General features: G+C 44.5%; 2 protein-coding genes and 1 long non-coding RNA gene across 3 annotated transcripts; 2 read left to right on the top strand and 1 right to left on the bottom strand.

Annotated features, from left to right (window-relative positions):
- Positions 1 to 1394: 1394 nt before the first annotated feature.
- LOC147575406 (uncharacterized) lies at positions 1395 to 12188 on the top strand. The gene is made up of 2 exons (XR_015242360.1): positions 1395 to 3635; positions 12112 to 12188. It is a non-coding gene; the product is annotated as an uncharacterized LOC147575406 (long non-coding RNA).
- Positions 5517 to 16879, bottom strand: DUSP18 (dual specificity phosphatase 18). Its single transcript, XM_086682063.1, has 2 exons — positions 16509 to 16879; positions 5517 to 13823 (listed from the first exon to the last, which is right to left on the bottom strand). The coding sequence occupies exon 2, from the start codon at positions 13752 to 13754 to the stop codon at positions 13188 to 13190; it is 567 nt and encodes a 188-aa protein (XP_086538189.1). The 5' UTR covers positions 13755 to 13823; positions 16509 to 16879; the 3' UTR covers positions 5517 to 13187.
- Positions 16880 to 16910: 31 nt separating this feature from the next.
- On the top strand, positions 16911 to 22707 carry CD3H5orf52 (chromosome D3 C5orf52 homolog). The gene is made up of 3 exons (XM_086682062.1): positions 16911 to 17302; positions 19423 to 19531; positions 22388 to 22707. The coding sequence occupies exons 1-3, from the start codon at positions 17037 to 17039 to the stop codon at positions 22583 to 22585; spliced, it is 573 nt and encodes a 190-aa protein (XP_086538188.1). The 5' UTR covers positions 16911 to 17036; the 3' UTR covers positions 22586 to 22707.

Here is a 22707-nt window from a genome sequence, read left to right as displayed (position 1 = left end):
CCCCTTCCTTGGGAAACTCTTTCCTAACCGCACCGCTGCCCTGCCCCATGCCAAGCTGAGCTGAGAGCCACAGCTAAAGGTCAGCCCAGCTCCCTGTACTTCAGGCGGGGCGTTGAGCACATCCCACTCTTAGAACTAGTTTATCACCTCTCTTCACCAGGAGGGGCTCTGGGAGGGCCAAGACAGCTGTCCTGCTCATGGCTGTCTCCCCAGTACCAATACCTGGCATGGATAGAGTAGGTGGAAGAGAATACTAGGGGTCAGACTTGGGTTCAAACCCCAGCCCTGGTGTGTCTAAGCTGTGTGACCCGGGAAAAAGGCCTTCGCCTGTGCCTCTGTGTGTTAAGTGGGGGCAGCAGTAGAACCCAACCCTGTCTAGCTCCAGGAGGCTGCAGTGGGCTAATGTGTAGGAAGTGCTTAGCAATAGTACCTGAAACTTAATAGGCCTTAAGAAATGTTAGCAGACTAACTCACACAGACACTTCACAGTTCCTTCCCAAGGCTTTTCACACTAGCCATCCCCCTCCCACCCAGCCTTCCACTGCACACTGAGAGCCCCCAGAGAGTGCTTTTGGAGCACAGCGGGGTGGATGCCCTAGCTCCCGCCCCCTTGCCCTGCTTTGGAGGAAGCCAGGGAAGCTGGGTCTGTGCTGGGCATCCTGCCATTGTGGATTCAGAACAAAGCTGCTGCCTTGTCTTAGCCCCAGCTGCCAGGAGGCCCCTCCCGGCCTCCCCAGGGGGCCCTTGGATTGTCATTCCAGGGGGCCAGTGCAAACAAGGACTCTTCTCGCTCTCTGCTCTGCTCCAGAATTAGCTCTGGGATGCCAGAAACTCCACCATCTCACTGCTCCTGCTCAGTTGCCAATACGTCCTGGAAATAACACAAAATGTGATGGAGAGCCATGAGAGGTTTTGAGCAGGCAAGAGCCATGATGTTCAATAAGCATTTCCTGATAATGGCCCTTTGGTACAGTCTGGATCCTATGTGGAGGGGAAATTGACAGGAGGTAGAAAGACCAGGGAAGAGGTATTGTAGTGGTTCAGAGGACAATGGGAACAGTGTTTTGGGCACAGCACAGAGTACCATAAATTGTATAGGTTTGGGGTAACAAATTATCTCTAGACATTATGGCTTAAAGCAGCACATATGAATTATTTCACAGTTTCTGTGCATCAGGTATTTGGGAGTGGCTTAGTGGAATAATTCTGGATATCGGCCAGGGCTGTGGTCATATGCAAGTTTGGCTGGGGCTGGAGGGTCCACTTCCAAGATGGGTCATTCACATGGCTGCAGGAGGCCTCAGTTCCTTGCCACATGGGCCTCTCCACAAGGCATCTTGAGTGTCCTCATGACATGGTAGTTGGTTTCCATCAGAGTGAGTGATAAAGAGAGCAAAAAGCCACAATGGCCTTCTTGACTCAATCTCAAAAGTCACACTCATTTCTCTAATATCTTCATTTATTATTTAATTCTAATACTGTTATTTCTCTGCTAGCTTAGGTCAACTCCATTCAGTATGGGCCCTCCCACCTTGACTACCATTAGGGCATGAATGCCAAGAGTAGAGGATCTTTGAGGTCATCTCAGGCTGGCTACCACATTAGTGAATGTTGGCTGAGTGAGTGATTGAGGAGGACACAGCTTGGGGCCATGGGGAATTAGTCTGGGAGCCTCCTGCTCCAGGTGGATCTTGTCAACCATATCTCCGCATCCTCCCTGATAAAATACTATATGATCCTGCCCACCATGGTCACTTGGCAAATGTTTGCTCAATGAGGGCTGGAGGCTGCTTTCTCTGCTCCCCACTTGCAGACTCCTTGGTCTATTTGAAGCCCTGGATGCTCTGATATCTCCAAGTCCCCTCCCTCTGATTTCTTCCAGTTATATGAGGCCAGATCTGCTCCCGGTGCCTGATGGAACCTTCCAGTATCTAGACCTCCTACTGCCTGCTCCTGACAGCCACAACCCTCATGTGACCCTCCTTCCTTCTCTAAGCACTGCCAAGCATCCCAACTGGGTAGATTCTGGCCCAGCAGCACCTGCTGCCTGGACTAGGCCATTTCTCTTTGTACATAAACTTTCTTTGGTGGAAGAACACTTGTCCCTGCATACTATGCTGAAGTCGGATAGCAAATGAAAGCTGAACCTTAGATGAACCAGGAAACCTCTTACCCCTGAGGCATTGCTGCTAAATTTCCCAGGAACCCTGTTTGAAAACCACAGATCTAATTCAGTCCTTGTCAAACATATGAGGAAACTAAAGCCCAAAGAGGAGGAAGAACCAAGATGATTATCTTAGTCTGTTCAGGCTGCTGTAACAAAATTCCACAGGCTCCAAAACTGTAAGAAATAAACAACAGAAATTTCTTACAGTTTTGGAGACTGGAGGTCTGAGACCTGGGTGCCAGCATGGTCGGTGAGGGGCCTCTTCTGGGTCACTTTGTTGTATCCTTACAAGGCAGATGGGGCTAGCTGGCTCTCTAGGGCCTCTTTTATAAGGGCACTAATCTCATTTATGATGGGTACACTCTCATGACCCCAACACCTCCCAAAGACCCTGCCTCCTAATACCATCATCTTGGGCATTAAGCTTTCAACATATGAATTGAGTGGGGGGTGCGGACACAAATATTCAGACCATAGCAAAAATCTTATGCAAAGAATGAACAGCAGGGCTAGGATTTCACCTCCTAAGTTTTTGGATTCTGCCATATCCTGCTCCCCACTGTGCTCTGAGAACAGAGCCAGGGTGTGAAGTTATGGAGGTATGCAGGGTCTGGCTCAGGTTGACAGGGAGTGTCTGTCATAGAAGCTACCAGCCAGGTATCCCCCAGCTCAGTCAACAAAACATTTTTGTCCTCAGGGGGAAAGAATTACAAATGTTTTGTCAAGGGGAAGTCTAAAAAGATTTGTGGCAAGAGGCTGTTACATGTGTTGAGAGCTTTCTGCTTTTGGGTGTCTCTTGGAAACTCTGAGAGGTGGGTAGGATGGTGTATTACTCTGGGTCCTCTGAGAAGCAGACACCAAGGTGGAATGAAAAGTACAAGGGTTTTATGAGGGCAAACGTTTGTGAGAGAAAATGGGAAGGAAGCTGGGGAGGCTGGGAGAGTTGTCAGATCATGATTTAAATCAGACTCTGAGTGGAGGAGAGAAGGGAGCATGGTTGGGGAGAAACGTTCCTGACCATGCTGCAGTCTAAGGAAGGTTCGGCAGGGCCATCAGAGTCCTTGAGCCAAAGAAGCCAACCAGAAGAGTCCCACGTCTCCTAGGACTGGGTCTGCCTTACTGAGTACATCCCTGCTGTACTCAGGAACTGGCTAGAAGGAGTTTGAGGGAAATCAAGCCTCAGCATAAACATGGTGATGGATTTCACCCTGCCCTTGGTCAGTATTTCTTTCTGTTATTGGAGGTCTGTGGGACACATTCTTAGAATCACCATAGATGCCATTGTCCCTCGCATTTTACAGAGCGGGCAGAATTCCAGAAAAATTCCAGGGTCTGCCTGAACTCACAAAGCAGGATGAAAATCCATCTTTTGATTCTCTTTCAAGCTTGTTACGTGATCTAGATCCTAAATCCAGAGGTAGAGTTTGAAGGATTCTTAGGGCATTTGGATGTAACATCCCAGAGATAGGTAAGCAGGGTTGTGTGCTTCAGGGTCGAGAGCTAACTGTCCTTGGGGTTTGTAATAGGATCACCATCTTAACACATGTTGTTCAGGGAAATCACCAGGGCCACTATCATGTCACTATTTATCTGACAGGGTATTATGAATTTCACAGAAACTTCTTAAACCACATTAATTCTTTAATTCATCATAAAGAAAGAAAGTAATTCTGGACTTTTAAGGTGGGAAAGTTAGGGGCACCTGGGTGGCTCAGTTTGTTAAGTGTCTAACTCTTGGTTTTGGCTCAGGTCATGATTTTACAGGTTCATGAGTTTGAGCCCTGAATCAGGCTCTGTGCTGGCAGTGTAGAGCCTGCTTGGGATTCTCTCTCTCTTTCCCTTTCTCTCTGCCCCTCCCCCACTCTCACAGTCCCTGTCTCTCTCAAAATAAATAAATAAGCTTAAAAAAAAATAAAGTGGGAAAGTTAAAGGTTCATAAAATCTCACAGAGACCTGGAACCTGGAATCCCTGCTCCAGGCCAGGATGTTGGGCTGTGAGGATCACTTCATTTTCCCCTATTACAAGACTATGTCAAAGCTCCAACATGACCTACTTTTCCTATGTTGTTTGAGTAAAGGGCTACTCTCCTGAGTCTGAAGGAATGAAGTGAACTTTTTGGGATAAGGACTTGAACCCTCCCAAGAGCCCTTGATCTCAACCTCCTCCACTTAGGATGTGAAATCCTGGTCCTACCACAACCAATTCTGAAAATTAAAAAGATTATTTTCAAAAGGAAGATCCAAAATTATATTTCTCCAACTACAAAAAAAAAATGCATAGAAGGAAATATACCAGTACACTAGAATGCTGACTTCGTTATTGCCTGAAGATAGTATTGTAGGTGGACTATATTTGTTTTCCTTTTTCTGCAAATGGGCACATATTTTTAAAAATAAATTTCTTAGGGTTCCAGTTCTGAGTAAGATAGAGTAAGCATCATCTGTCCTTCCCCCAAATGCAACTAAAAACACTGGACAGAATGGAGCAGCTCTCTGAGGACTCTGAAAATGAAAGTGTAGCAGGTGGTTTGGGAAAGGGAATCAGATCTTGAAGTATTAACAATCTGGCGGTGAGCTTCCTGTTTTGTTTTTTGTTCCTGTATCTCCTGGCCTGGTCTCAGAGGCAGCGTGACTCCTGGACCTGTGCACTGGACGTGGAAGAAAACAGTCCAAGAGAAGCCATCTTCCTGGTGTGAGGAGTAGAAAGGAGGGCCCCTTTAGAACAAAGTAAGGGAAATCCTCCCCCCCCACCCCGACTTTTCTCTTCTTTTGCCCTATCCCCAGGCAAGCCTCATACTTAAGTTAGAACTCAGGGCAGCAGCAGTGGCAGTGGCAGCTAGGAAAGCACACCAAACTCTGAGGGGAATCCTGCTCTCTGACCAAAAGAACTGTTGCCATAAGAAAAGTGTGTATGGAGGGAGGAAGGGAGGGGCAGGGGGAGGAATTCTCATTACCTTTTATCTCTTCATCCTGTCGCTTGGCCCCAGAGCAGACCCAGTCACAGAATGTATGCTGCAGAGCAGGCAGGCCAAAAGGGCCTGATTTCTAGCTGGAGGAACAGGGAATGGGTGGTCTAGAAAACTCGTAAGTGTGGCAGAGATCGTGGAGAAGAGAGAGCTTGAGAAATAGATCCCATAAAGTTCCACATGAACTGGTAGGCTCCATGCATGGATCTGACTCTAAACAGTATTCCAATGACTTCCAGAACTAAACTAGGTAGACTACCCAGATTTCAGACTGGCCCCTGAGTGGCACAAACTTAGGACAGATCTAAACTACATTGCAAAAGTTTTGAAAATTGAAATGATGTTGGAACTATGGCTCTTTTAAAACACAAACTTCAACTGAGTAGATTTTAAAGATCTTATTGGCTTTATTCAACAATTCATGAATCTGACAGCATCCAATCTAGCAGAAAGAAAGGAGCTCTAAGGAGTTGTACAAAATGAAAGACATTTTTAAACAGAAGGGAGCAGGTACAAGAAAGTTATTTTAGGCAAAACAGTGGGTAGGTTATTGCAAGGTAATTTTTCTTTAGGGGATGGCAGGGATTTTTCAGGCAGATTACCTAACTAGTACTGATCATGCAACTTCTGATTGACTGGTTTAATATTCCATTTCTGGTAGAGCCAAAACTGTAATTAAATAAAGTCTCAGTTTGGTGACATGGGGCTCAGCATAAATGACTCCATTTTGTGCTTTCTGTTTGTAGTGTTGTTTTTAACAGTCTATAGGAGGCAGATCAGAACTGAACCTCAATGGGGCAACTGCCTCTTAAAACAAAAACTCACCATTTTCCATAGGATTTAACTAAGACCTACAGCCTCATAACATAGTATTCAAAATGTTCAGGATACAATCCAAAATTACTCTATGTAGAAAGAACGAAGAAAGTCTGAACACTGAGATGACCTGGACGGAATTATTGGAAAAAGACTTTAGAAATGAAAAAACTTAGCAGAAAAATAGAAGCTATAGAAAAAAACTAAATAGAAAGTTTTAAACTAAGAAATTATATTCATCAAAATTAGAAAATATACTGGATGGCCTTAGTAGCAGAATGGAGATGATAAAGGAAAGTCTGTAAACTTGAAGATAGATCAAGTGGGTGAAATGCCCACCCCTCTCAAAGATGTCCTGCCCAATTTTCTGGAAACAGTGAATGTCACTTTATATGCCAAAAGGAACATTTAGATCTAATTGAGCTTATGGACTTTAAAATGAGGATTACCTGGGGTGCCTGGCTGGCCCAGTCAGTTAAGCTTCTGAGTTCGGCTCAGGTCATAATCCCGAGGTTCACAAATTCAAGCCCTGTGTCAGGCTCTGTGCTTACAGCTTAGAGCCTGGAGCTTGCTTTGGATTTTGTGTCTCCCTCTCTTTCTGCCCCCTCTCCTTCACTCATACTCTCTCTCTCTCAAAAATAAAAAATAAATAAAAACATTAAAAATAATATGAATATTATCTGGAATGTTGGGCGGGCCTAATCTAATCACATGAATCCTTAAAAGCAGAGAATTTTCTCTGGCTAGATTTAGAGTGATGCAACAGAGGGAAAAGTCACAGTATTCAAAGTGTGAGAGGGACTCAACCTGCTGGAAAGCCTTTGAAGGAATGTGGGCAGCTTCCAGGAGAAAAGACCAGCCCCCACCTGACAGCAAGGAAATGGGTCTTTTGTGCTACAATTATAAGAAACTGAATTCAGTCAACAACTTCAATACACTTGGAAGCAGAATCCTTCCTTAGTGCCTCCAGTAAAAAACAAGACAAAAAACAACAACAACAACAAAACGCATGTAATTTCAGCCTTATGAAATATCTTGATTTTGGCCTTGTGAGACCCTACGCAAAGGATTCAGTCAAGCCCAACAAGACTTCTGACCTATAGAAATTGTGAAATATTGATAGGTATTGTTTTAAGCCACTGAGTTTGTGGCAATTTGTTCCAGCAGCAAGAGAAAACTAATACATTATCCACTGAACATCAAAGGGAAGTGATTAAGATATTAATTCTAAATAGATTCTGAAAAGTTAAGTATGTATATTATATTCTCTAGTGTAACCTCTAAGAAAACTATATAAAATTAAAATGGAATACTTTAAAAGTATTCAATAATCCAAAAGAGAGCAGGAAAAGGGAAACAAATAGAAAAGAGGGCAAATGGAAAACAAAATGGTAGACCTAAATCCAAATATTGATAATTTTGGTCTAAACACACCAATTTAAAGACCTATTGGATGTGTAAAAACAAAACGTAACCATATTGTGTCTCAAAAAAACCCATTTTCAATATAATGATATAGTAGGTTCAAAGTAAAAGGATGTAAAAGTATGTAAATACTACTCAAAACAAAGCTGGAGTGGCTATATTAATATCAAAGTAGACTTCAAAAACTTAAGATGGATAAAGAGACATTGCATATTGAAAAAGGGTCAATTCACCATGAAGACGTAACAATCCTAAATATGTATGTACCTAACAACAAAGCTTCAAAATACATGAAACAAAAATTAATAGAATTGAAAGGAGGTGTAGACAAATCTACAACTTCAGTTAAATATCTCAACACTCTTTTCCCGGTAATCAGTAGAATAAGTAAACAGAAAATCAGGATGAGTGTAAAAGAACTGACACCACCATCACCATCAATCAATAAATTTCAATCAATAAATTTACATTTATTGACCACTCTATCGAAAATAACCTTTTTTCCTCAAGTGCACATAAAGCATTCACCATGATAGACCATATCCTACATGATAAAGTGAACATTGACAAATTAAAAAAAAGTTTATGTTTTTTTAAAATTTAGTTTTGAAAGCAAGAGAGACAGAGCATGAGTGGGGGAGGGGCAGAGAGCAAGAGGGAGACAGAATCTGAAACAGGCTCCAGGTTCTGAGCTGTCAGCACAGAGCCCAATGCGAGACTTGAACTCACACACTGAGAGATCATGAACTGAGCTGAAGTTGGACATTTAACCCACTGAACCACGCAGGTGCCCCAAATTTAAAAGAAATGAAAGCATACGACTTATGATGTCCTCTTATGATGTTTCATCATGATGGAATAGAAACCAGTAACAGAGAGATGGTTGTAAAATTTTCAAATACTTACAAATTAAAACTATACACTTCTAAGTAATACATGGGTAAAGGAGGACATTTCAAGAGAAATTAGAAAATATTCTGAAATGAACAAAACGAAAATGCAGCATATTAAAATTTACGGGATGCAGGTCTGAAATCAATAATCTAAGTTTCTACTTTATGAAATTAGAAAAAAGAACAAAATAAATTTGAAACAAGCACAATTGTAGAAATAATAACAGAAATCAAGAAGTAGAAAAGGGGATTGGGGCACCTGGGTGACTCAGTTGGTTGAGCATCTGACTTCAGCTCAGGTCATGATCTCGTGGTTTATGAGTTCAAGCCCCACGTCCGGCTCTGTGCTGACAGCTCGGAGCCTGGTGCCTGCTTCAGATTCTGTGTCTCCTTCTCTCTCTGCCCATCCCTCGCTTGTGCTCTCTCTCTGTCTCTCAAAAATAAATAAGTAAATGTAAATAAAAAATTAAAAAAAAGAAGTAGAAAAGGGAAGAACAATAGAGAAAATAAAAAACAAGATAGGTAGTTCTTTATTTCTTTTAATGTTTATTTACTTTTGAGACAGAGAGAGAGAGAGAAAGAGAACGAGCGGGGAAGGGGGAGAGAGAGAAAGGGAGACACAGATTCCAAAGCAGGCTCCAGACTCTAAGCTGTCAGCACAGAGCCCAACAAAGGTTCAAACTCACAGATTTCGAGATCATGACCTGAGCTGAAGTCGGAAGCTTAACCGGCTAAGCCACCCAGGTGCCCCGTAGGTGGTTCTTTAAAAAGACTTTAAAAGTTGATAAACCTGTAGCCAGACTAATAAAGAAATAAAGAGAGAAGACAAATTATCAGCACAAAGAATGAAAAGGTGATGTCTCTGTGGACCCTGCAGATAATAAAGCTAATAAGGAATACCACACATAAGTCTACATCCATAGATTTGACAATTTCAATGAAATGGAGCTATTCCTCAAAATTCACAAACTACCAAAACTCACCCAAGATGAGATAACTTGAACAACCTTCTAACTATTAAAAGAATTGAATTCATTGTTAAATACTTCTGAAAAAGACATCTCTAGGTCCAGACAGTTTCCCTGGTGAATTCTATCAAACATTTAAAGAAATAACACCAATTCATACATCTCTTTCAGTAAACAGAAGAAGAGAAAATACTTTCCTACTCATCCTTAACTTCCTTAACTTAATAAAGGGTTTCCTTAACTACAAAAACCTATAGTTAACATCATAATTAGTGGTAAAAGATTGAACATTTTCTAAGATCAGGAACAAAGCAAGAATGTCTATTTTCATCCCATATTCATCATCATACTGGAAGTTGTAGCCAGTGTAGTAATAAAGACATTCAGATTGGAAAGGAAGAAATAAAACTATTTCTATTTGAATATTACATGATTGTCTACATGCAGATTGCCAAGGAATCTACAAAAATGTTCTTAGAAAAGTCATAGGATACAAGGCCAACACACAAAAATCAATTGTATTTCTATATGGTACCAACAATGAACAATTGGAAACCAACATTAAAAAAAAATTTTTTTTAACAATTCCCTCTCTCAGTGAAATACTTAGGTATAAATACAGTAAAATCTATAAGATTTGTATGCTGAAAAACCACGAAACACTGATGGAAGACATCAAAGACTAACTAAATGGAGAGATATACTATATTCATGGATCAGAAGATTCAACAGAGTAAAGATGGCAATTCTCCCCCAAATTGGCCAATAGATTTAACACATTTTCAATTGAAATCCCAGTAGAAGTTTATTTTTGTTGTTGTTGATACAGACAAATTGGTTCTAAAATTCATATGAAAGGCAAAGAAACCAGAATAACCCAAACAATTTTTTTTAAAGAAGAAAAATTGGAGGACTCATACTATCAGACTTTAAAACTTACTATAAAGCCACAGTAATCAAGACAGTTATGGTACAGGTGAAGAGAAAGATACATATATTACACAGAATAAAGAATCCAAAATAGACCTAAACAAAGGAGCAAATGCAACCAATAAAGACAGTCTTCAACAAATGTAGGTGAAACCATTAGACATCTATATGAAAAAAATATGAACCTCAAACTAAACCTCACACCTCATACCAAAGGATAATAAAAATAAGTGAAAAATTTAACCCCCCAATCTTTAATATTGGAGAAAAGCTTTGTGCTCTGGGGTTAGGCAAAGAATTCTTAGACATGACACCAAAACAACAATCTATGAAAGGAAAAATTGGCAAGTAGCCCTTCATCAAAATGAAAGACTTTTGTTCTGCAAAAGACATTTCTAAGAGAGATGCAAAGACAAGTCAGACTGGGAAAAATATTTACAAATCTATATCTGACAAATGACTTGTATCCAGAATATATAAAGAATTCCCAACCCTTAAGAGTGAGAAAACAGTCCAATTTTAAAATAGGCAAAAGAGCTGAATAGACATTTCACCAAAGAAGGCAGGTGGAAGGCAATTAAGTACACAAAAAGATGCTCACCATCATGAACCATTAGGAATATGCAAATTGAGCTAATACCACACATCTATCAGAATGGCTAAAATAAAAACTATTGGCAATACCAAATCCTAGTGAGGAAGTGGATCTCTCATAGTGGAACACAAAACAGTATGCAGCCACTCTGGAAGTCTGGTAGTTATTTTATGAAGTTAAATATAACCTTTACCATATAACTGATCAATCCCACTCTTGGCATATACCCTAGACAAATGAAAACTTATGTTGACATAAAAACCTATACACAAATGTTTGTAGCAGTTTTATTCAAAATCACCCCAAACTGGAAACAACCCAAATATCCTTCAATGGGTGAATGTTAAAAAACAAACTGTGGTACATCTGCACATTGGAACACTACTTAGCTATAAAAAACAACCTGAATGAATCTCAAAGACATACTAAAGAAGCCAGTCTCCAGAGATTACATCCTCTATGATGCTATGGATGTGACATTCTAGAAAAGGCAAATCTTCAGGAATGGAGAACAGATTGGTGTGTGCCAGAGGCTTGAGTGGAGCAAAGGTTTGACAACAAAGAGGTGGCATCAGATAATTTTTTGGGTGATGGAACTGCTGTGTTCTAACTGCAGAGGTAGTTACACAAATGTGTTAAAACAGAACTGTACATACAAAAAAGTTAATTTTATGGTATATTAATTCAAAGTTTTTAAAAATGAAGATAAAACATGTCCCAATCAATTTCTTTTTAAGAAGGCTATAGAAGAAATTTCCCACTTGGGTTTATTCCAGAAAGTCTGCTTTGTGGGGGCTCTGCCACACCAGCCCTGGTGTTTGGGGGTCTGTTTATTCGCCTATAAAACGAGAAGTCAGTCTACAGCAGTGATTTTCCTTCTCTCCCACACTCTAAAATTGTACCCTTGGGCATGCCCGTCATGGAAGTGGGGGTGGGGTAGAAGGCATTTGGCTTCCACTGGACTCGACCCACAGAGAAGTTGTGCTTTTGTCTCCTATATTGTTCATTTGAAAACCTCTGGATTAGAATTGCTGGTCTTGAGTCAGATCCTCAGGTCCTTGGGAGGTTTGAACCATCATGGATTTCAGGGTCTATAGGTTGGGCCCACTCATTTGTCCCTTTGTCATGTGCCCTCATAGACCCAGGTGGTTAGCCAGACCAGGGCACTGGCTTTAGTGGTCAGCAATCTAAACAAGGCCTTTGTGGGGAATCTGGAAGAGTTCTCCTTGCTTTAGGACCCCCAGGGCATGCATGGATTAAATGCAATGGGAACTCTGAAAAGGCTAAGAAGCTAGGCCTCTTCTAAAGTAGGGTGTGAAGGGACTTAAACCATTTTTTTTTTTTCACACAGGAGGACTTTTTGGAAGAACATTTTGTAAACAGTAAAGGGTTGTGCAAAGATAGGGGAAATGCCATTGTGAGGATGACCGCGATAACCGGGACCAGCAGGGCCAAAGCATCATTCATGCCTAGAGTTGCTACCATAAGCCCTGACCATGTGTCAGGCACCAAGTTAAGGAATTGCTGAATCTTCATGACAATGCTGGGAGAAAAGGGCTGTAATTGCTTGGACAGATGAGAAAGCTGAGGCTCCAAGAGGTCCCAAATCATATAGGGAGGAGGTGACAAGGCTAGGTTCCAGTCTGCAGCTCTGGCCTTCCAAATCAAGACCTGTGAGAGGAACCCCTGAAGCCTGATGTCAGGCCTGCTCTCCAAGTGTGCCTCTAAGAAGGAAACTAATGCCACCATCAAAGGCCGGCGGGGGACTGCCATGGGTACTTTGAGACCTTGCCACCTACAATAGCACTAAAAAAAAAATTTTTTTTTAGTTTTATACAATGGAATGCTTTCTTTGAAAACTATGTCATGTGTAAATCCAATCCAGAAAACCAGAGTTGGGTCCCTGTGGCTGAAGGTAGAAGCAGGGTTGGCCTGGGCCCCCAGGGCTCCCAGAGCACCACCTGAAGGCCATTTATCTAGTAGGTTGGCACTGACTGTGAGTGGCACAGGAGGCGCCATGATGCTTAAGGCTCTGGCTTTGGGTTTAAAAGAGTGAAGTGGAATGGTGGCTGACTCGTTTGTGGGTTGGTCGGTCTGCGGGAGGGCAGTAGGCTTCCAAGCTTGCCATATGCTTTAGGCACTGGTCCATTTGACCTGGGCACTTGCCTCTCTCTCCCATCTGGCCAGCAGCCATGACCTGTCACTCACAGGGTAGGAAACTTACCTGCACCATCGTACAGTTAGTGAATTTAATCTTTGAAGATATGGATAATAAGGTTAAAAACTACAGCACCTTTCCTTTTTTTTCTGATCCTTATAAAAGGCATCATCTGTTTTTTCTGTAACAACAGTAGAACGTTTAAGTTCAGATCTCGGTCAACAGCAGATCTGCACCTTTGACCTGGGCACAGAGGCTGGTGAGACGGCTCACAGTGGAATCATCAAATGGACCTCCTTCTCGTAGATGTCAGGGATTACTCCCATAGGGGAGCTGACCATGTGCACGGAGTTCTTGCCAAAGAGCTGGAACTCATAGTGGATGAGCTGCTCCCAAAAGCCATTGTTGGGCCGGATGATGGGCCGGCATGACTTGGTCCACGTGTGGGCGTCCAGCAGGGACATGGCATGGTACTTCATGAGGTAGGCAAGGCAGAGGGCAGCTGAGCGGCTCACGCCAGCAGCGCAGTGCAGCAGTGTGCGGCCCTGCTTCATCTCCACACTGTGGATGTGGTCAGCAATGGGGTCAAAGAAGTCACAGAGACGTGAGATGGGTGTGTCAGCCACTGGCACCTGTACATACTGGATGTCCTCGTATAAAGTGTTCACCACTTCTACCGAGACATTGATGACCGTGGTGATCCGGTTGCTGGAGAGCATGAGCTTGTTGTTGGCAGCCACCCCATTGCTGATGTATAGGCTGCTGGTGATCTGTGAGAGGCCGCTGACTGATGGCTGCCGGAACTGAACCGGAAAGGTACACGGGGGTGCTGTCATCAGGCCAGTGGGTCAGCGGCCAGTGAGGCACAAAGGCTGCATCTTTCTGCTAGGCTGTGCCATGGGAAACTGCAAGGAGGGAGAGAATGTTTAGAGAGCAGGAGCCCAGCTGGGCCAGAAAGCCAACTGCAGGGGATTCCTGGGAAATGGATGGATGGATCTACAGCAGAATCCCCAAGGTGGTCTTCTGGCCATCACAGCAGAATTAGCCAGAGAACTTATCTTCAAGTCTGGAACTCAAGGCCTCCCTTGAGGGGCTCCATGTCTCTAGCTGGGTAGGCTGACTGGTGTCCATCAGATGTGGCCTGGCCTCTCTACCCAGGTTCACACGGCCCTCTTCTCCCTCTAAGTGGGAACTACTCACACAGCTTTCCTTCTCTTCTGACTTTATGCTTAAATCATGAGACTCTGAACCAGTGATACGGTACCAGAGCCTACTGTGCTGGGAGTCACTAGTGGTATAAGAGGACGTAGGGTCTCAGCTTCCCCCCTTCAAGAACTACCCCTTTGAAGAGACCAGATGTGCCCCTGTAGAAGTGATGTAAATCACAGAGTACTACATCACTAACCAAGTTCCTACACCTTGCCTCTAAGGAATGCCTGGGGAAGAGGGTGGCTGAAAGCTTCCTGGAGGCCAGCATAAGGCACACTATATAGCAGCTCCCAGGAGCAAGTGCAGAGAAGCAGAGGGGCCTCAGGTAGACAAGCTACACCAGCATGATGCTGTGTGCAGCAGGGCTGTGGCATGCACCCCATGGAGGGGCATAGCCCTGTTTTCTCCTAAGAAATCCCTGGCCCTTCATTCTCCTAGTCTTGAACATAGCTGTAAAAAAATAGCACATTTTCACATGTTCCACTGAAATAGGAGTATTCATATTTAACGCACACTTCTCAAGGCCAAATAGCAGCCTTCATTAGGCATAGACAAATGAGGAGCAGAAGTTCTGTTCCCCTGCTTAATATATTTCACTGGCTCCCCACTGTCAGGATGAGATAGAGCCCCTTGGCTTGGCTGTCAAGGCCATTTGTGGTCTGGCTCCTGCCCATCTCTAGCCTCTTATTAGCTTTTCCTACATCCTGAAGGGCCTTAGCTAGGCTGAGCCATTAGCAGTGCCTTATGGACACCTGGTTCTCTCTGGCCCAGGGCCTTTGCTGCTCTCTCTCAGCCCAGAACCCTCCTTCTCTACAAGCCTATCAGATCCTGATCTATTCCATTCAGCAGAGGACTTGGGATCTTAGTCAAGGGTCGCTTCCTGAGGGAAACCTCCTGGAACCATACCCCTCTCCCACATTTGATCAAGTCCCTGCTCCAGGCTTTCTAAGCCCTGAGTGTTCTTCTTCCTACCATTTCCTGAAGATGGGGTTTTGCCTTGATTTGTCTGTGAGTTCTATTGAGATTCACTGTAACTATCTTTACTTCTACCATATCACTAATGCTAAGTTCTGTGTCCCTACAAGTAGGTGCTTGATAAATATTTGTTAAACGAAGGAATGACTCTAACAGCCACAACTCTGCGTTCTGAGAGATCTTCTGGAAAAGATGAGTTCCCTGGCTTTTTTTTGTCTAGAGTTTGGGCGAAGAGCTTAGTAGAAGTAAGAATGATTCCTAAGCTGCTGGAGAGGATGGCCAAAGGCTACATAGGCAAATCCTACCAGCCAATGCCCCAAAGCATCAGGCTCACCTCAGGAATGGCAGATGGGGTGTTTGTTCTAAAGGTCATGTGGGGGCAGAGAAAAATCCCCTCAAAACTCAGTTGAAAGCCTAAATGCTATGGGATGTCCATTACCCAAAATGAAGGATCTTTATCGCCCGAAAATCCAGAGAAAAGTGGACTGAGGGTCCCCAAAATTAGTGCCCAGTGGGTAACAGGTATAGAGGATGCTATTGATCACAGTGACAAAAAGTTTGCAGAGAATACACTTCTCTTGAAGGTGAGGGTAGTGATGGGAGGAGACATTTTCATGCTAGTCAAGAAATATTTATCAGGCTCTGTATTAGGTGCCAGGAAAATCAAGTGTAAAAGAGAGTCATGGCCCTTCCTCACAGAGCAAAAAGTCCAGTAAGAGAGACAGAAGACATTAAATAGACAATAATAAGCACAACAGAGCTGGAAAACAGGGAAAACAGTGCCTATCTTATAAGGATCTTCTGAGGATGAAATGAGGTAACCTAGATAAAGTGCTTAACAGGGCCTGGCACAGAGTAAGCTATGGTAACTAGCTGCTGTTAAGGACGTTGAAATGCAGGGCATTATGGGAGTGAAGAATAAAGGGATTTATTTCAGGCTGGGGGTGAGGGAGTTGCAATGATTGCCTCAAGAAATGACACAAAGATTTGAAAAATATTCAGCATGAAGGGGAGGGTGGTGGAGATTAATTTCACCGTTTTATAGCCTACAAAGTCTTTGGCTTCCCTGATCTGGTTCTGTCTTCAAACCAACATAACAGGCTGGTGTCTGGAGTTAGTATCTCCATTATACACACGGGGAAAGTGAGATAGAGAGGAGAAAAGGATCTATCTAGGGTCACGAAGCAAGGTCCTAAAGCTGATCTTTATGGTCTCATTATGGGCGAGAAAAGTCAGCAAACACCGCGGGGCGTTCATTAATACTGGGTTAAAAGCATGGAACGAGGTCCACGGGTTGACAAGAGCAAATAGCCCCTTCCAGGGGTGAGTCACATAGGTTTCCTGGGGGAGTTAATGTTGGAATAGGCTCTTTCGCCTGCTGGGTGTTAAGACCCCCATAATCTTACCTTTCTCTCGTGGGCGAGAGAGCAGGTTCGTTCAGGAAGCAACCTCGCCCGAAGTGGGCGAGGGTCTCGGGGAGAGAGAAGACCGGTCACCACCATCCGGGAGCCACAATCCCGGGCCGTCCCACGCTCTGGTTTCCATAGCGATGGTCCTTCCTCGAGGTGAGGGATCCTCAGGGCCGGGTCTTCGGAGAAACCCCGGCCTCCTCTCCGCTCTCTGGAGCTGTCCCGCCCGCCCTCGCCAGGTTACCCGCCCTTCGATCACGCCCGGGCCACATCAGTTTTAGCGGTGAGGTAGTATCTGCCACGCTCTCCGCAGCCCGCTGAGTCTAGCCCAGCTCGTTTCCACGGCAACGCACCCGGCCGCAGTACGGCGGCCGCCGAGGGACAATCCTGCCGCGCCCGCAGCCTCCGGGGCTCCTGGCACAAGTCCCGCCTCCAGGTCCCACCTAGTCCCCCGGACAACGCGCATGGGTTTGCGCAACGTGTGTGCCCTGGGACTCACTCGGTGTCCGCCCGCGCCCTCCGAGCATGGCTTATCATCTGGTTACCATTTCCGAGTCGTTCTCCAGTGTGGTAGATGCGGCTGCCCAGCAACCCAGGCCCTCGGTCACATGGAACCTGGGCTCGCCTTTGGGTTATTCGACCGCCGCCCAGGCCACCACCAGTTCCGGCACCACAACGGCCTGGACCTTCCAGCGCGATAGGCTCGGCTCTCACCCCGAAATCAACGTAGGGACCCACCCGCAGATCTGCTTCCTGCGGCCGCGGACAGCGCAGCTGCCGGTGCTCTTCAGGTGCGGCCCAGGTGCCCAGGGCTTTGCTCAGACCTGGAAATCTCTCAGATCCCCGCTCCCCCAGCGGCCTTGGGACTCCCCCCCCCCCCCCCCCCTTGGCTCTCCCAGAGCCCCGAGCCCCTCAGAGCCTGGCACTTCGTGAAACTACAAGAGAGTCTGGATTTCTCGCAGGTGCGAGCCCCTCAGCTCCTTCCCAGTCCAGCTCCTCGCATCCCCGGGAGCCCAAACGCCCTCAGCCCGGACTCCCAGGAGAAGTTGGAATCTCCATCTCCCACCCACATGTCTTCCAAATCTCCCGGGCCCTTCAGTCACCCAAGCTTGACATCACGTGGCGCCAGGGTCCCCAGCGCCCTTTGGGCCAGCCTTGAATTTCCTTAGAGCCTAGCAAGTCCCAGGCCCCCTCAGGCCTCTGACATCCCTGTCTTCAGCCTCTCTGTTCCCCAGTAGTCCTGACAAAGCCCCTCAGCTCAGCTCCAGTCCCCACAGACTCCAACTTCCCCTCCTTCCCGTCCATTCCACAACCCTGGCAGCATCCTCTAGGCTCCCACAAAGGCCTTGGGTTGGAAAGCAATTTGGTTCAAAATGACCACTTATTACTTGAAAGGGGATACGTACAGTCACTGACCCCGCCCCCCCTTTTTAAATTTTCCCAGGAAGTATTGGTAAATTTGGTGCACCACTGAGTGGGTGAAGAGTGTTTTATATTATCTTTAAATATTTTTGGTCTTTTTAAAAAAAAAAAATAGGAATTAGGAGACTTTCGTATGTGAGCATCTTTTTGTATGTGAGCCTTTTTCATTTCATGCCTTTGCTGTCAGAAAAATGTAAATGCGGGACTGGGGACATTTGTTTATACTAGTCTGAAAATGTAGAAACATTCATAAAACGATAGTTTGAAATTGGCTGAAAGTAAACAAAAAAAACATTTTTTAATCCTTCAAAATGTTTTAACCTTTAAAAATTGCCCTTTTTGTCCTATCAAAGTAATATACACTTATAGGAAAACCAGACCAGACAAACAAGCAAAATGTATGGCCACATACAACCACCGTGTATATTTTTCCAGATCCATTCATATATATGTACCACAACATAGTGATACATCTTTTAGGGAAAAATTTTGTCACAAGAAAGTTCACTCTTGTGTTATCTATCTGCTCCCCCCTCCTCTAATACGCCATGGATGTCTGTTTTATTCATGGCTGCATAGTATTTTATTGCATGACCTAATTATGATTTATTCAATTGCTTCCCTATTGTACATTTAGTTTACAAATTTTAGGAAGAAAATATGAAGAATTATTTTGAAATAGGCAAAAACACTTAAAGGTACATATTTGCAAAACCATTTTATGGTGCAACCAAATTATCAAAAAGTGAAAACTTGGCATATCCATTTTTGACCCAAATTCTTCATTTTGGCCAAATTTTTATCTCTAGTTTCACCTGGAGCACTTGGCTCCATTCTGTTCCCCTCCCCACCCCACCCGCCTCCCTCCCATCCCATCTTTATTTCTCATCTCAGAGGGTTTTCTCAAACCTTTCTCCACCACAGATTTCCCTCACTTTTCTAGACTTTTTCCAAACCTTCTTCCCTTAGAATTTCCCTATTAACCAGCCTAACCTCCAAACCTCTCTTTTTCCCTGCTTCCCCTGATCCCTCCCCCTTCCAGTCTTTCTTAGACCTAGGCTCTGGAGCAAATGCTCCCCTCCTCACCTCCCTCTGATCCTTATCGTACAACTTTTGCTCCTTTCCACTAAGACCCCCACCTTCCATCTCATCCTACATTTTCTCCTTAAGATGGCTGCTTCTGAGGACAGTTCTGAGTCCTGTTCACACTTTTCTTGTGGACTGCTCTGGGCCTTTCTACATCCTTCTCAGGATGGCTTTTCCTTTCAACATCCAGGAAATACCCCTTTAGTGCATTTTCTGCAAGAGGAGTAGCCTAGGCCTACTCCTTTGTTCCTCTGACAATTATGACAGAGTTGTGTCTCTCCTAAGAATATCCTGGAGAAGCCTTAGTCATTCCCCTAGGACCCCAGCAAATCAGTCCCTGTCCTAGCCCTGCCATATGTCCCCAGCCATCTCACCCTGCACCACTTTTCCCTTCCATTTCCAGCTTAATGAATTCCAGTGAAGCAGCAGTGAAAAAATTTTTACCCAAGAGCAACTTACCCCGGGTGATTATTCGTGACAACCTCAGTGCACAACGAGTCTATGAGATGGAGGTAAAGTCATCAAAAGCTTTTGGCTTAGAGGGCATTAGTGGCTTGACCCGTGTTCACTTCACTCTCCCCAGTAGCCTTGGGGGGTGCAGATTACAGATCTCAGAGGTGATAGGGGGCCATCAAGGTGCTTTAAAGCTAGTCCCATTTTACAGAGGAGGCAACTGAGATTCAGGGTTACTGATTTACCCCAGATGTCCTAGCGATTCTTGGGCTGCGGGAGCTAGGGAGAGGATTCTATGTTTCTTGGCTCTTGTGGCATTTCTCCCCCTCCAATCATGTTATTTCTCTATTTAGGGAATCCATAAATGGATTCTACTATATCCTGTAGAAAGAAATCTTGGGTCTTAGAGTTTGAAGTGGCATCAACACTATTAGGTCTGTTTTTTCCCTCAGAGATTCCCCCTGTTTTCTGGAGGAGAACTGAAGCCCACCCCCCCCTTTTTTTTTTTTTTTTGCTTTTAAGTAGGGTTAGACCTGCTTACCCAAAAGCCCACAGAAGAATGGGAGAGAAAACAGTGTTTTCACCACACAGGCTCAATTAATTCATTAACTATATCATTAGGGGCTTTTTGGGATAGGCACTGTGTTGGGCACTAGGAAGAGGCTGGTGAACACAATGGACTATGAGAATGTACTCATTTCTTCAAGCAGAGCAGGCAGCCCAGAGTTGAGTTGCTGCCCCCTTCTTGACTCTACTGACTTCTCTCCAACATTCCAGGCCCAAATCTGGATGGGCCTATGAGATTCTGACATTAAAGAGAGTAGAAGAGGCTCGGGAGATGATGCTAATTCCTCTTAAAGGTCTTAGAGGCCAAAAGAGGAGCAGGGGTCTGGGTGTTTCTCCTTCTGCTAAACTTCAATGGCACTGTGTAGTGGAAAGAGGGTGGACTTGGCAATGGGCAAGCCAGCTTTGTGTGACCTTGGGGAATCACATTTCCTGTAGGACTCTTTCTCGTTTGTAAACTAGGATCTATTAGGATCCTTTTGGTTGCAGGTGACTCAAACTGAACTTGAACTAGTACAAGTAAATGGAGAACAGTGTGTTTACATAATCAAGGATAGGTAGGGCAGGATCACCAATGTTTGGGATGAGAGGAGCCAGGGGCTCCAATACCATTGGATGTATCTTCCATTTTCCCTTTTCATCTCTTTCCTGTGTCTTTTTGCATGTTGGCTGGCTATCCCTGGGGAGCATGGCCCCAAGAAACCTTGGCCTGTAGCCTAGAAAGGAAATGGAGTGTTTCCACTGTTGCTCACATTAGACAGTTCCTGGAGAAGGACTCCTATTGGCCCAGGATGTGTCACTGGTCCATTGTTGCCCCGGTCAGTGTGGCCAGTGGGTATGAGCTATTCTGATTGGCCCAGGATGGATTGGGGGTCAATTCCTATAACCAGTGGGGGAGGGGATGTTATACCTCTGGCAAATGGGTTGAGGATCCCTGAGATACTGTAACTGGAGACTCTCCTGAAGTGCTTTATATGTACCAGAGGGCTGTGCCAAACACCCTCCAGCCATCCAGAAGTTCTCCTTTTAAAGCTATATCGAGCCCTTATGTGTTTTAGATACTCAGTGTCCATTATGTATTATTAACCTACTTACTAGTTCAGGAAATTGAGGCTCAGAGAGATGGAGTAAATTCATTAAGATCATACAGTGCATCATTGTAGAATTGCAAACCTGGGTCTGACTGACCACGGTATGGGACATCTTCCCTTAAGGACAAAGACTATCTTCTTATTTGTAGACCTGGTGACTTGCTAAGGGCCCAGCATGGCAGTCTTTCTGTCTCCCCACAGAGGGGAAAAGAAGCACATTAGGAAAAGAGGCAGCTTTGACTAGCCACTGATTTCTCAGGACCTTGACAAGAACAGCAAAGGCCTTGTGTCTTGGGAATAATCTGAGCACATGGAGAGAAATCACCCACCCTCCCTCTTTATCCCTTGTTCCCAAGATCCACTTAGGTTCTTTAACTCCCTTTGTCACATAATCATGGCAACACTGACTGGCCTTTATGGAGTTTTCCTTTGCTTATATTGTGCTGGGTTTTGAGACAGCATCCGTTTTTAGAGTCCCTGGGAGAGTTTGTGAAAATGTCAACCCCAAGATCACCTCCCACCTGATTCTTATTTCACACGCCCAACCCTTCCCCATCCTTCAAACCCCAACCCCAATTTATATGTCACTCTTACAGGAGGCTTTTCTTGATATCTCCCTTCTTTGAACTCTGTACTTTTAGGGATATAGCACTCTGTGCCTCACTTAGAAATATTTGGGCATGTGCCCCACCTTCCTGACTATGTTGTAGTTGTCATGAAGACCTGTGGTTGATTTTTGTCAGTATCCTCCTCACAGCTAGCTCATTGGAATAAGTATATGAGTGAATAAGATAGAGAATGTGCCTTCCCAGAGTTTCTAGTCTTGTTGGGGACAGGACGGAAATGATATGATAGATGAAATAAGTAGAGTTCAGTGTGATACAGAGGATGTCGCAGACAATATGTGGTAAGCACTGAATGAATCATAGGGACGGGGTGATAGGATTTGAGGAGGAGGAGGAACAAGATGGTCTTTTCCTCCACCCTCCCCACCCACACGTCTTTCTGACCAGTTTTCAAATAGAGATGTTGAGGTCAAAATCAGGCCCCTGGGCTGCCGACTGTTGGAGGTACTCTAGGGGTAATCTAGCTCGATGCCCACATTTTACAAATAGGGAAACTGAGGTTCCCTATGAGTCAATATATTTATGGAATATTGGGTCCATCTGGCACATTTTCCACCCCCATATCAGCAGCATGAGCATTTCTCTTTCTGTGAAGTAGCCTCTTCATCCTAACGTCGCCTCTGTTTTTTGTCAGATAAGAACTTCAGACAAGACCAAGAGAAAGATGAGCCACTTGTATGACCATCTGAAGAAAAAGTTCATGACCGACCAGCTCAGAAAGCTGGGGTGCTGGAGACGGGAATCCATGAACATCCAGCAGTACCTGGGAAGCATCCAAGTATGCAAGGTCCAGTTCAACCTCCATCCTCACAGGAAAAGCCAGCCACCCTAGTCAAGGCAGAATAATCTGCCCCTGAACCATGATGACACTAGACTACAGGAGGAGGAGACTTAGAAACTAGCCAGCCTACACCATCACAGAACCATAATAAACTAAGATCAGCGGACAGTGGA

This window comes from Puma concolor, chromosome D3 (assembly GCF_028749965.1).
Source record: "Puma concolor isolate L17-30 chromosome D3, mPumCon1.1.hap2, whole genome shotgun sequence".
Lineage (NCBI taxonomy): Eukaryota > Metazoa > Chordata > Mammalia > Carnivora > Felidae > Puma > Puma concolor.
The sequence above is the reverse complement of the archived record's forward strand: the minus strand, read 5'-3'. Positions and strand labels throughout refer to the sequence as shown.